This window comes from Haliotis cracherodii, unplaced genomic scaffold (assembly GCF_022045235.1).
Source record: "Haliotis cracherodii isolate W230 unplaced genomic scaffold, xgHalCrac1.p SCAF_3, whole genome shotgun sequence".
In the NCBI taxonomy this organism is placed as follows: domain Eukaryota; kingdom Metazoa; phylum Mollusca; class Gastropoda; order Lepetellida; family Haliotidae; genus Haliotis; species Haliotis cracherodii.
The window spans coordinates 69,580,958-69,593,509 of NW_027266286.1; the positions used below are offsets into that span (position 1 = coordinate 69,580,958).

At 41.6% G+C, this 12,552-nt stretch overlaps 1 protein-coding gene across 1 annotated transcript; it reads left to right on the plus strand.

The window, feature by feature from the left end:
- The first annotated feature begins 2,160 nt into the window (after positions 1–2,160).
- Positions 2,161–10,854, plus strand: LOC139474254 (uncharacterized). Its single transcript, XM_071257182.1, has 8 exons — positions 2,161–2,731; positions 3,210–3,331; positions 4,236–4,302; positions 7,887–8,000; positions 8,310–8,403; positions 8,656–8,744; positions 9,506–9,616; positions 10,447–10,854. Exons 1-8 carry the CDS (start codon positions 2,561–2,563, stop codon positions 10,621–10,623), a joined length of 945 nt encoding a protein of 314 aa, XP_071113283.1. The 5' UTR covers positions 2,161–2,560; the 3' UTR covers positions 10,624–10,854.
- Positions 10,855–12,552: the final 1,698 nt, after the last annotated feature.

Below are 12,552 nucleotides of genomic sequence, written 5' to 3' on the forward strand. Positions count from 1 at the left end.
AATCAGTAGAAGGGAATTGGCTGTTTTATGGCTAAATGAACGATATCAGATCATTGATAAACCTTGAGCTCAAGTTAAACTGGCCAAATTACCTTGTTTTAACTTTGCCAATCCGAGCAGAAATTTCGATTTATATGCATAAAAAGCAGATCAGCAAGAATGGGAGAACAATTGGAGATGCTTATAATTTGCCTGAAAGTCTTACCCTCAAATTTAACACAAATGTTATCAATGAGGAAGTCCAGCATTTCACATATTGCATGGGTCCAGTCACTGGTGGTCTGATCCAGATTATTCCCAGATCGTAATGAAGTAGCTGGAATACGGCAGAATGCTCCGTTAAACAGCAATAACTCCCTCCCAATGGTGTATGACATACTTACATATGCATGTCATATGATACATAGAGGTAGATTTGTGTTATGAGTATTTCAGTTATATCACGGCATGTAAGCTGAGATGGGAGCCTGAAGAGTGAGTGAGTATTGTTGTACGTCACTTTTATCAGTATTCAACCATATTAGGGCCGGGTACACCAGAATTTGGCTTCACACATTTTACCCATGTGGGGACGTGAACCCGGGTCTTCGGTGTGACGAGTGAACAATTTGACGAGAGCCTGATGCAGGTTTTAGACATGTGTTAATTTGGAGAAGCCTATTTTAGACTCTCTTTAAATTAACCATAATTACACGGGTATGTGGTGCAGACAAACCAATGCTCGTAATCAGGGAAAATGTAAGATTGGGACGGCCAACCGATCCTGGCACGTCCATCCAACAGCTAGTTGCATGACTGGACATGCGTCCCTCAGCGTGATCATGAGGGAGAGTCCAAGGTGAATTTCACCAACGTGATACATCCCCCTTCCCCCTCTTCCCTCAAAAACGCATGCTGATGAGAGTAAGTTAGTCGTTATGTTCAACGGACCGCTCACTCCGATGGCCAGGCGAGTTGCAGAGTAATGGCTTTACTCACCATGACGACGCGGAACAGCAATACATTAAGGTGACTGTTGTTGGGTCTATTAGCATCCCGGGACGCAGTTACAACATTATCGGTAGGGCAGAATATTCTTACCCTCTTTGCAAACACCTGGTATCATAACGGATTTTCTGGGCTTTCCATTCATTTAATTTTCACAGCTATTTTGCCCCTTGAGCTAAATAGAATCTGTTTCGGTGGATAATCTACATTACTGAATGACTATTCTCTAACATTGATAATTTATATTTGGTTAATCCACTTTGGCAATGTTCTCGTGAAAACATTGAAAGCGACCAACGTTGAAAACGGTCACCACGCAAAAGGAAACAGGCAAAAGGGTTAGTGAAAACGGCCACCACGTTTTGAGAAATTGGTATCTGGATTTATATTAGAAAAGGAAGTAACAATATGCTCTTAAATAAGTTATTATGACATTCAACAGTGAATCTGGGATATTTTAGTTAACATTCAACAAGTACTATACATGGCCGATTCGATAGACATGTTTTGTTACAGTTCACAAATCTTTTCACCTTTTTCAGACTTCTCACATCACTTGATTGATATCTCACAAATATAGTATGACTAGAAAAAATATGAAAATATTTCAAACATAGACGTATATTAAATTGTGGTGTGATGTCCACATTTACAAATATCCACACACCTCAAAACCCAAATATTAGCATGTTGCCCATCTTTTTCTGTCTTCTTGCAATCCGAGCACGTAGGTCTCGTACGCGTGTTGACGAGTGATCATTCATATTCAACTCACGTTATCCCGCCTATATATATACGTTTATGATTACAGCTAACTAGCTTCTACAATAAAGCAATGAACTGAGATCTTCTCATTCAAAATAAAACTCTACATTGAATTAGTCTTTTAAAGTTCTGTAGAAACTATTTCACGGTCGATTTTTTAAAGGTGAGTAAGTTACATTTTCAAACTGGCTTCTACAATCAAATCAGGGAAATAGAATCAAAACATTAAAAAGCAATGGATGAATCTAGTTCTCGACTATCAAAACATCATAAATACGCAATCCGTTTGCACCGTTCCCGTTGACTGTTTGTCCACAAGTGGTGGCCGTTTTCACTTACCCTTTTGGGTTTTTTTCTCTTGTGCAGTGACTGTTTTCTCTAATTACCCTTTGGTCTCCAGTTCCAAGTATCAACCGGAAGCGTGTGAGTGTGGGTTTACGCCGCTTTGGCGATATTCCATGTACTCCATGTAATGACATGCGTCAATTAACCACCTTTATAGTAAGAAATAGCACTAGTGTATCACCATTGTACTTGTAAACTTGGGAACGAATGGAACGAGTTGTATATCTGTGAGTTGTATACTATTTTAATTAACTAGTAGAAGAACGCACTAAAATGTTTGCTGAACGGTGTGTGAGATATTGGGTCACGAAACAAGTGTCAGTATGTTTATTTCAAGTATTCATGAACGCTCGAAGCCTTGTGAAGTTACCGTATATTTTTAAATACATGCAGGTCAATCAGAAATCACGTGTTTACCGTTTGACCTGGGAGAGAGGTCAGTTGGCATTTTCATCGGGCGGCCATGGCGGCGTCTGCTATTCCAGTTGTTGATTTCCAGAAGTACGGACTGAATGTAGCGGACCCTACATCCGTGGCGAGTGATGTTTTGGAGACTACGGCCAGGGAGATATATGATGCCTTCAGTACAATTGGCTTTGTGTACCTGATCAATCATGGCGTTCAACAGAGGCTGGTAAACAACATCCCTTGTTTTTACATCATCACACATGCAATGTATCAAATGATACAGTCATCCATCACACATGCAATGTGTATATGCCAGCATCCATCACACATGCAATGTGTATATGCCAGCATCCATCACACATGCAATGTATCAAATGATATAGTCACCCATCACACATGCAATGTGTATATGCCAGCATCCTTCACACATGCAATGTGTATATGCCAGCATCCATCACACATGCAATGTGTATATGCCAGCATCCATCACACATGCAATGTGTATATGCCAGCATCCATCACACATGCAATGTGTATATGCCAGCATCCATCACACATGCAATGTGTATATGCCAGCATCCATCACACATGCAATGTGTATATGCCAGCATCCTTCACACATGCAGTTCTTGTTCCTGTTCGATGACATATTCACAGTGTCATTAGGTGAGCCATGGAGGGTTATTGTACTATTGTTATTGCAGGTGGATGACATGTTCACGGCGTCCAAGTCCTTCTTTGATCAACCTGTGGAGGAGAAGAGGAAGTGTGCTCGAGTCCAGACAGACCATGGTGATCATGGCTGGGTTGCCCTGGAGAGCGAATCGTAAGTCACGAAAATAATTATTGTGTTTTTGGTTACCCCGCCCAATATTTCCATATTCAACTTATCAATAAAACTTAAATTCGAATTTATTCTGCTCATACGTAGAGTTGTTTACAGGCAACTAAATATTTGAACGATTTTACTTTCATACTGTTTCCAATGAATCCTATCTGTGAAAGGTAGGTTACGGGTTAGATTTACTTTAACTATCCGCAGTAGACTGGTTGTAGACTAAGTTGCTGAGATCCACATTTACATTGGGTTCATAGATCCAGGGGTCAGGCACTAGTGTGTGAAGTATATGTGTAACGATGACAATAACCGTGATGTCACAGTGATGCTTGCGGCAAACCCTTCTGTCTGCGGATCTTTATGGCTCAGTCACACCTGTATTTGGTGTATGTTCTAGGCCATACGATCAAACATATTATCATGACGTATCATGACGGTGTGTCTGGACTGGGTTATTTTGCAGACCCCTACGGATTCTTAACATCATTAAAGAATATGCACTCACTCATTTAACAATAACGCTCCGTACACCGTGCAGTGGTGCGTCTCGTTGTTTTGCTGATTTTGGGTTCGAATCCAAGACTCGTTTCCATTACAATGTCACCACCCTACCTGTGCTCACCCGGCTACGATCACCGCGGGGATTTACGTGTTGGAACTGATCCCCAGCAGCAACACTTGCCTGCCGTACACGGACCGTGTGGTCAAGCTCGTTGACTGCGTGGTCGTTGCTCATAATATCAATCACTGGTTTGTTTCATCTTAAGTCGATTATTTACAGAACGCCACACTTTCGGCTTTCCTACCACATTAATCTAACATCATTGTACAAGTAAAATATTACCCAAAGCGGCTCAGTTTAGTGACACCTCTTTGTTTATTTCCTTACAAGGCTGAATCCCGAGCGACAGACTGGAGACTTAAAGGAAGCGTTCAACTTTACACCAAGGAGTGATGGGGTATTTAGAATTGTTTATCACCAGGAAAATGCCACAGCATGTTACTTTTAGGTCACCTGACTTAAGGCAAATAGATCTTAATGATATGTAATGTCATGCTGCTTGGTACTACAATGATTACCTTTGAATAGGTTTAAGATGTTCAAATCTCATTTTCAGTGTGCCCACCGTGCAGCCATGTGTGTGTGTGTGTGTGTGTGTGTGTGTGTGTGTGTGTGTTATTTCGCGAGTACTGTATGCGTATGTTTATGGACTTGACCTAAATACTATAGCATGTCTTTGGGTAGATGGCTGTGAAAGCGAGTGTTGTGAGTGAGATGTCACGCAAGTACGTGATTTCGGCGAGATCATGATAATAAATGAGTTTTCTACATTAACGAAGCAACACCAAATAATTATCTCCATTGCCACACTCGTTGTATTTCTATCACATGGGTTTTCATTTCTCAAACTACTTTGTCCAACTAATTGTCCAAATTACACAATTATTTCTCTAAGCCAAATATTAACTTTGAAAGTTGTATACGTATTTGGTTTGATATATAAGTATCTTTTTAACGGTATACGTCTTAAAATTAAATTTGAATCTTCTTGAATATTTTTAGAGTATTTTGACAAATGCGACCTTAGGTATCGTTCCTGGACTCGTGAATCACATACCCTATATTATTCATATGACCGCCTCCGTGTTCCAGTGGTAGAGCGACTCGTGAAAATCCAGGGTAGAATCGGTCTTCAGCAACCCATGCTTGCCCTACTAGGTGACTCTGCTTCTCGTAATAGGCGAATAACGGGGTGTGATAGTCAGGCTCGCTGACTTGAATGATGCATGTCATCGTATCCCAATTGCGAAAATCGATGCTCATGATATCTATCACTGGATTGTCTGGTCCAGACTTACAGACCGCCGTCATATAGCTGGAATGTTGCTGACTGTGGGGTTAACCAACAAATAAACAAACAAACAAACAATAGTGGTGGAGCGTCTGCCAGGAGAGCGGAAGGTCGGGGGTTCGATCTGCGGCCGCGACATACCAATAGACGTTAAAAGTCGGTACTTGTTGTTACCCTGCCTGGCGCTCGGCATTAAGGGGCTAAAACAGAGTACTGGTCGGCCCGGAGTCAGTATACTGTGTCCAAGTGGGGTATTCATGTTAAAATGCGGCATGGTATCTCAGTGGGCTAGCACGATAAAATCAGCATTAGTCCGAACTAGTACAAGCAGGCGCACGCACGCACGCACGCACGCACGCACGCACATACACACGGCTGCACGGTGGCCTCATTGAAAATGATATTTGAACATCTTAAAACAATCCACTGATTCACAGATGGCACTCCGTGGTATAACTGAAATACTGTTCATTGTAGTCTTAAACCACACTAAATGTTATCATCTAAGTGTTAATTATTCCAGACGCATGAATTTATATTGACTTCCACATGCTTGCTATAAAATGCTGAAAGTACAAGATGATAATGGTAGTGTTAATTGGGCATCTCATGTGAGAATGCTTTTGTTTGAATCTGGTTATGGTTACGCCTGGATATCGCAGGGTTCTGGAATTATTCAAGAGAAGATGTATTGACATTGTTGTTCAAACCTGGAGTCAAAAGACTAACAATTCTGTTTTCTTAAATCAGAAGGCGTAATATAATTCACTATTGAAAATTGAACTCAATAAAACCTCATGCTTTGATAAGGATCTTGTAAGAGTCTTGGCGAAATGTCGATGTCATACAGTCTTGTGGAGAGTTTTGTGACACTCTTTATTCATTGATCTAAATATTAAACAGATGAGGCGGTCTCACTGGTCTTCTTTTTTTCTAGTTCAGGAGGGTAAATCAGTGGAAGGGAATTGGATATTTGATTGTTATTGAACGATATAATCGATATACCTTAAGCTTAAGTTCAACTTTTTGGCCAGATTATCTTGTTGTGACATTGCCAATCCGAACAGAAATTCCAATTCATATGCCTGAAGCAACAGATCTGCAAGAAGGGGAGCACAGATGGTGCCCATGGCGATGCCTACCTCTTGCCTAAATGTCTAACCCCCCAATTAAACGTAGGTGTTATCATTGAGGTGGTCCAGCATTTTACATATTGTTTTCTCAGTAAACTTCAGATGGCATATGCTTTCATGTTTCACAAATTGTCTCGAACCTCTGAACATAGATACGTAACTGTATATGTGGTCACCACGTATTTTAACAAAGCCCCAGTGATCAAGGAATAAAGTTGAGTGAGTGAGTGAGTATGGTTTTACGCTGCTTTTAGCAATATTCCAGCAATATCACGGCGGGGGTCACCAGAAATGGGCTTCACACATTGTACCCATGTCGGGAATCGAACTCGGGTCTTCGGCGTGACGAGCCAACGCTTTAACCACTAGGCTACCCGACCGCCCCGAATAAATAAAGTTGAGCACATATACTAGATGGTTGCATAGGAACAAGCCATAGTGAGTGAATTAATATTAAAATGCCCCTTAAACAGCAACATTCCAGTGGTATGAGGGCAGGGGACACCCGGAATGGGGTAACATCATTCTACAGTGTGATACTTCATCTACAAAGGACAAGGTATGCTATGGGTCCGTTCTGACCCCCAGATGGATAATTGTGTATGGCATGTTTGAAACAATGTTATAGACAAAAGTAAGATTTTGACTTTGGAATAGGTCTTCGTCGTACTTAGATTTTCATTTCAAGTTCGAAACATCGTCCTGTCGTTACTAATTTGGGCCATACTAATGGCTATGTCACAAGAACAAGACTTGCGTAAGAAAACAGCCTTGCTGCATGTCAGCAATGTGGACATGGAACATTTGACATCTCTAGTGGGTCACATAGGGCCCTTATCCCACTTCGTCCTTTATATACTTAATTCCAAAACAAAGGCACATCCTAAACATTGACGTCGCTGCCTGAGATTAGCCGTTGACAACCGACGCACTCTGGCGACACGGGTCTGTTGTGGGTTCTAATGATCTGACTGGCAGTAGTTGACGGTGGTAGGGGGCGTTGGCCCAAGTGAGAAGGAAAAATAACCACGTCTTTACGTTAAGACATTACACGTTGACGTCCGCTCCTTGGGCAACCTTGCTCTCTGTTTGTCTGTGCATTATGTGCAAGGAGACGGTACATCGTAGTGTGGTGACCCTGTCGATCTCTTTCCGTGTTTTCCAGCCTCTGTCTTGATCAATACTCGATGACGATTGTTTGTGCCTAATTTGGACTTGGTTCATTCCGCCTCACGCAAAAAAACTGTCGACCGGAAATTTGCTACGCTTCACTTTCATGGGTACCTTCAGCATGGAACAATCCGTGTTTCATATTAAAAGTGTACATGCTGCTCTGGACATTTTGTCTCATGGATATGAACAGTCTCTGATGCATGGAACATGTCTAGACATGTTATTCTAGCACTGTGTGTCTTTTGTTGTGCAAATAGATCACGTTTTTGGACATCAGTGAGCTCGGAAGTCGGAACTGCGTTTCGTGTGGAACTCAACAAACAATTCTGTCCAAATTCGTGTCCAGTTGCTAGATGACACAAGTAAAATGTTGGTTTATTACAGGCGTGGCCGGCGAATGTTCCTAAATTTAAGTCAACTTTCGTATCCTTCTTCGATGACTGCACACAGCTGACAGAGCGAGTCCTTGATGTCCTGTCTATAGGCCTCAAACTTCAGGTAGGACCTTAATAGTAGCTTCACGGGATGAATGTAGGTGTTTTGTTGTAAACTGCAGATATGAACAGCTGACAGAGATTCTTTCCTTGTCTATCGGCATCAAACTTCAGGTATGACCTCGATAGTAGGTTCATAAGGTAAATGTAGGTATATATAGGTATAAACAGATAGGTGCGCGTTTCTTTGATGTCATGCCTAGTGCATCAAACTTTTGTAATTATCTGCAATATGTGCGTGCAACTGCGTTGCAGGATCAGAATTCTTCCCGTGTTTCGGGATCTAAGAATTCAATTTCTCCCCGTGTTGCAGGATCGCTATTACCTGCGTGAGTGTCACAACCTGATGGGCAAGAAAGGCGGCGCCACCACACTCAGAAGTCTGTACTACCCCCCTCTGTCTGGAAGTAAGCGTTGTTTCTATTCAATGTAACATAGGTTAAACAGTCGCTGTTACTTTATATACAACGTTGAGGTGAGCTATGTGTTTTAGTAAGGGTGGTTGTTGGTGTTGGGATGGGCGTAGGGCGTGTATCGTATGTGGATATGAATGTGGATATTGAAATATATGTTATTGCAATTTAAAATGGACAATTGTCTCTAATGGGCACATTTTAACAAATATAAGATATAAAGAGTTTCCATGTCTGCTGTTGCAGCTGTGAAATCAGGTCAAATTCGCTGTGGAGAACATTCCGACTACGGAACAATAACGCTGCTGTTCCAGGATGACGTTGGGGGCTTAGAGGTAAGGTTCACAAATATGTCCTTAGGTGGCCATCCTGGTAAGTTACAGAAAATGTAAGATAACGATAATTATGATCGATACTAATTACAAGTTTGTGGTATCGCAGGTTTCAGTTGATGAATACTGGTGACATGTTTCAGGTGATGAATACTGGTGACATGTTTCAGGTGATGAATACTGGTGATATGTTTCAGTTGATGAATACCGGTGACATGTTTCAGGTGATGAATACGGGTGACATGTTTCAGGTGATGGATACTGGTGACATGTTTCAGGTGATGAATACTGGTGACATGTTTCAGGTGATGGATACCGGTGACATGTTTCAGGTGATGAATACCGGTGACATGTTTCAGGTGATGAATACTGGCGACATGTTTCAGGTGGTGAATACTGGTGACATGTTTCAGGTGATGAATACTGGTGACATGTTTCAGGTGATGAATACCGGTGACATGTTTCAGGGGATGAATACCGGTGACATGTTTCAGGTGATGAATACCGGTGACATGTTTCAGGTGATGAATACTGGTGACATGTTTCAGGTGGTGAATACTGGTGACATGTTTCAGTTGATGAATACTGGTGACATGTTTCAGGTGATGAATACTGGTGACATGTTTCAGGTGATGAATACTGGAGACATGTTTCAGGTGATGAATACCGGTGACATGTTTCAGGTGATGAATACCGGTGACATGTTTCAGGTGATGAATACCGTTGACATGTTTCAGGTGATGAATACTGGTGGCATGTTTCAGGTGATGAATACTGACAATGTGTATGTTCCGGCCCAGCCTGTCCCTGGCGCCATCGTGGTCAACATTGGTGACCTCATGCAGCGATGGACCGGAGATCAGCTTAAAGCCACAGTGAGCAGAGTTAACGTTGACAGAATCAGTCTTATCAAACGTCTCTTGTACTCATGTGAAATAATGAGACAACATTGTCTGACAGGCTGTTTAGATGTCGTTTAGTTCTGTGTTATGTCTATCCGAGTAAAGATCAGTGAGTTGTCAAATCAGTACACGAATGGTGTGACTGCTTTTAGTTTGTGACGCAACAGTATGAAGGGTCTGATCTTGCCCGTCACAATTTGGTTAAAATCCAGTGGAAACGTCAGAGTGGTGACATTGTAACAACCGAAATGTGGAAGATAGCCCCGTGTTCGTGTGTTACTTGCCACAAATCCACTCAAAGAATAGATTGCACCAACACAAGACTGACTAGCACTGTGGGTACATACTACTACATGTCTCGTGAGCTTCACATATCAACTCCAAGGTCTTATTGGTCAACTGTTCATCTGATCATGGAGGCTGGGTGCTTGTGAAGGTTCACAGTACTTGAATAGCTAAATCTTGGAATCCCAGCTGTTAGTCTGATCCGATGTGGTTCGATGTTCACACAAACATTCACGTATAATGTTTAGACGATCAACCATAGATAAGTTAATGTCCATACTGACTGTTTTGGATTAATGTTCACACAATCAACCACACGTTAGTGTTTAGGACTGACTATCATTTGTGCCCTACCGTTAAATATATACTAGCACGGTCACCCACATATCAAGCCAAGGCATCACGTCCATGACCTGACCAAGACTAGTAAAAACTCTTGATTGTCGGAGAGGAGCCACGTGTAAGCCAAATATGTTCACAGGTGTGTTACGGACATCATGAATCTTTGTTATTTTCAGAAACACCGGATCCTGATTCCTGAATTGGAACTGAAGAAACGTCAGAGTCGACAGTCAATTGCTTTCTTTGTCAACCCAAATAATGACACCGTGATTAAATGTCTAGATGGTTCAGACAAATATGAACCAATCTCGTGCCTGGATTATCTGAACTATAAGTTCAGTCTGACCTTTTAGTTATCGAGGAAGCACTTGACGTCATTGTTTGAGAAAATGGAGGGTAGTTTTAAACGATTGTCCATTTATTGTTTTAACGTTTCGCCATGTGCATTTCATCGCCTTCTTTAACACCGTGGTGATCCTTGGAGATAAAGGGACAAGTAATGTAAACATACTGATCATGATATGCATTGAGCAACATTTGATGTATATGAGGTAAGATAGATTTGAGAATAATGTAAACTTCTTGTGTATTAAATCTTGATCAGAAACTGTCCTAAGTACTTGACTGATTATTAGTGTGTTGGGTATTGGGTATTGCTGTGTATACACATGAACGCGTTTCTGTCTGTCACTGTGCCCCGACGGTGGGTTTCTCTTGACATCCATCAAATGAGGAAATATGTTTAAACAACATGGTTTATCACATAAAGTTATCAAGATTATATCTCAATTGCACATGAACATTACAGCCACGTATCTTAAGGGAGCCGGTATTATCAGGTGATTGTGGGTTCGAACTACAGATTAGCTCTCACAATAATCACTTGTTTGCCAGCATCGTACTCGTGTTCTTGTATTTCACCAATGTGGTAAGTATTCACTCACTCACTTGGCGAACAATCCACAATTGGCTCCTTAAACGATTCTCCAAAAATGTGGCACAAAAGAAGTAGAAAAACGTGATTGACTCAGGGTGAAAAAAGTGTTCGCTCGTGGCCCCGCACTTGCAGGGAACTTTACAACTCGTCCACACGGATACTCGTTCAGAGACTAAATACCCACCCTTTTCGCGAACACATGGTATCATCATTATTTAACAATGATTCATATATAAAAAAACCCCGACAAAAGCCTTTCCAAAGTCAAAAGAAATCTCTACCAAAATCAGAGTTGATTGTACAATTCCAACTACATCATGAGCATGTGTATAACTATAACAACAAAAAGTGATGGTACCAGGTGTTGGCGAAGGTTGAGCGTAGTCTGCCCCAGCGGAGGCACCCATCACAAACAAACTCAAAAGCAAATCTGTTCACCTGAAAAAACACAGGAACATATGGTACGAGGGCTGGTCAAAAGTTCTGAGCCAAACAAACAAAACCAACAATTGTGAAAGTGATTTTTATTTTATTTTTCAACGTGATCGTCCAGCTTTTCACATTACGTCTCATACCGATAGTGAAGCTTTTCATTTCCAGTCAGGAAAGGGTTTTCTGAAGCCACTCTGAAAAACCCATTGACTGCAGCTGTGAGGGCATCGTTGTCGTCATAGCGCTTTCCACGAAGATGTTCTTTCAGTTTTGGAAACATGTGGAAATTACTTTGTGCAGGTCTGGCGAGTATGGAGGGTGAGAAAGCTCTTCGCACAGCGGCCTTTTCAAGTCGAGACGTGTGAGAAGAGGCATTGTCATGGGTCATCAACCAGGCTTGCCCAACGTGTAACTAGCTAGGGCACCTATCCACATACACTTGTGTCATGCGGTCATGAATTTCTTGGGAAGTCCTTTTCTCTAAAGTAATAAACGTGATGACTGCTCGGTATCTATTTGGAGCCGTATGACATCAACTGGCTGTCACCAATATGCAAACGGCATTAACAGACCAAATACGCTTGCAATGAACTACTCAAATAATGTACTACATTGACTACTTCACTTTGTTATTGGCCCATTGATGCAAGTTAAACAGGCTCAGAACATTTTGACGAGCCCTCGTACAAGTCAAAACAGGTACTTGCATCGGACATCTTTCTTGTCACTTTGCTTCAAATTTGGAAATGGCCTCTATATGTCTACCATAACACTTTTTGAAAGCTTTACTGAGGCCTTGAATGTTATAACCTTGATCATACAACTTCTGAGCAGTGTTGTGTGGCGCTCTTTGAAATCTTGGTAGAAGGAATATGCCCGATTGCACCTCAAAAGTTGTGAAATGTCTACCGGA

Coding starts and splice junctions, on each gene's coding strand:
- LOC139474254 (XM_071257182.1), top strand. CDS start 2,561: ATGGCGGCGTCTGCTATTCCAGTTGTTGATTTCCAGAAGTACGGACTG. Junction 2,732..3,209: donor ATGGCGTTCAACAGAGGCTG/GTAAACAACATC, acceptor TTGTTATTGCAG/GTGGATGACATGTTCACGGC. Junction 3,332..4,235: donor GTTGCCCTGGAGAGCGAATC/GTAAGTCACGAA, acceptor TTTCCTTACAAG/GCTGAATCCCGAGCGACAGA.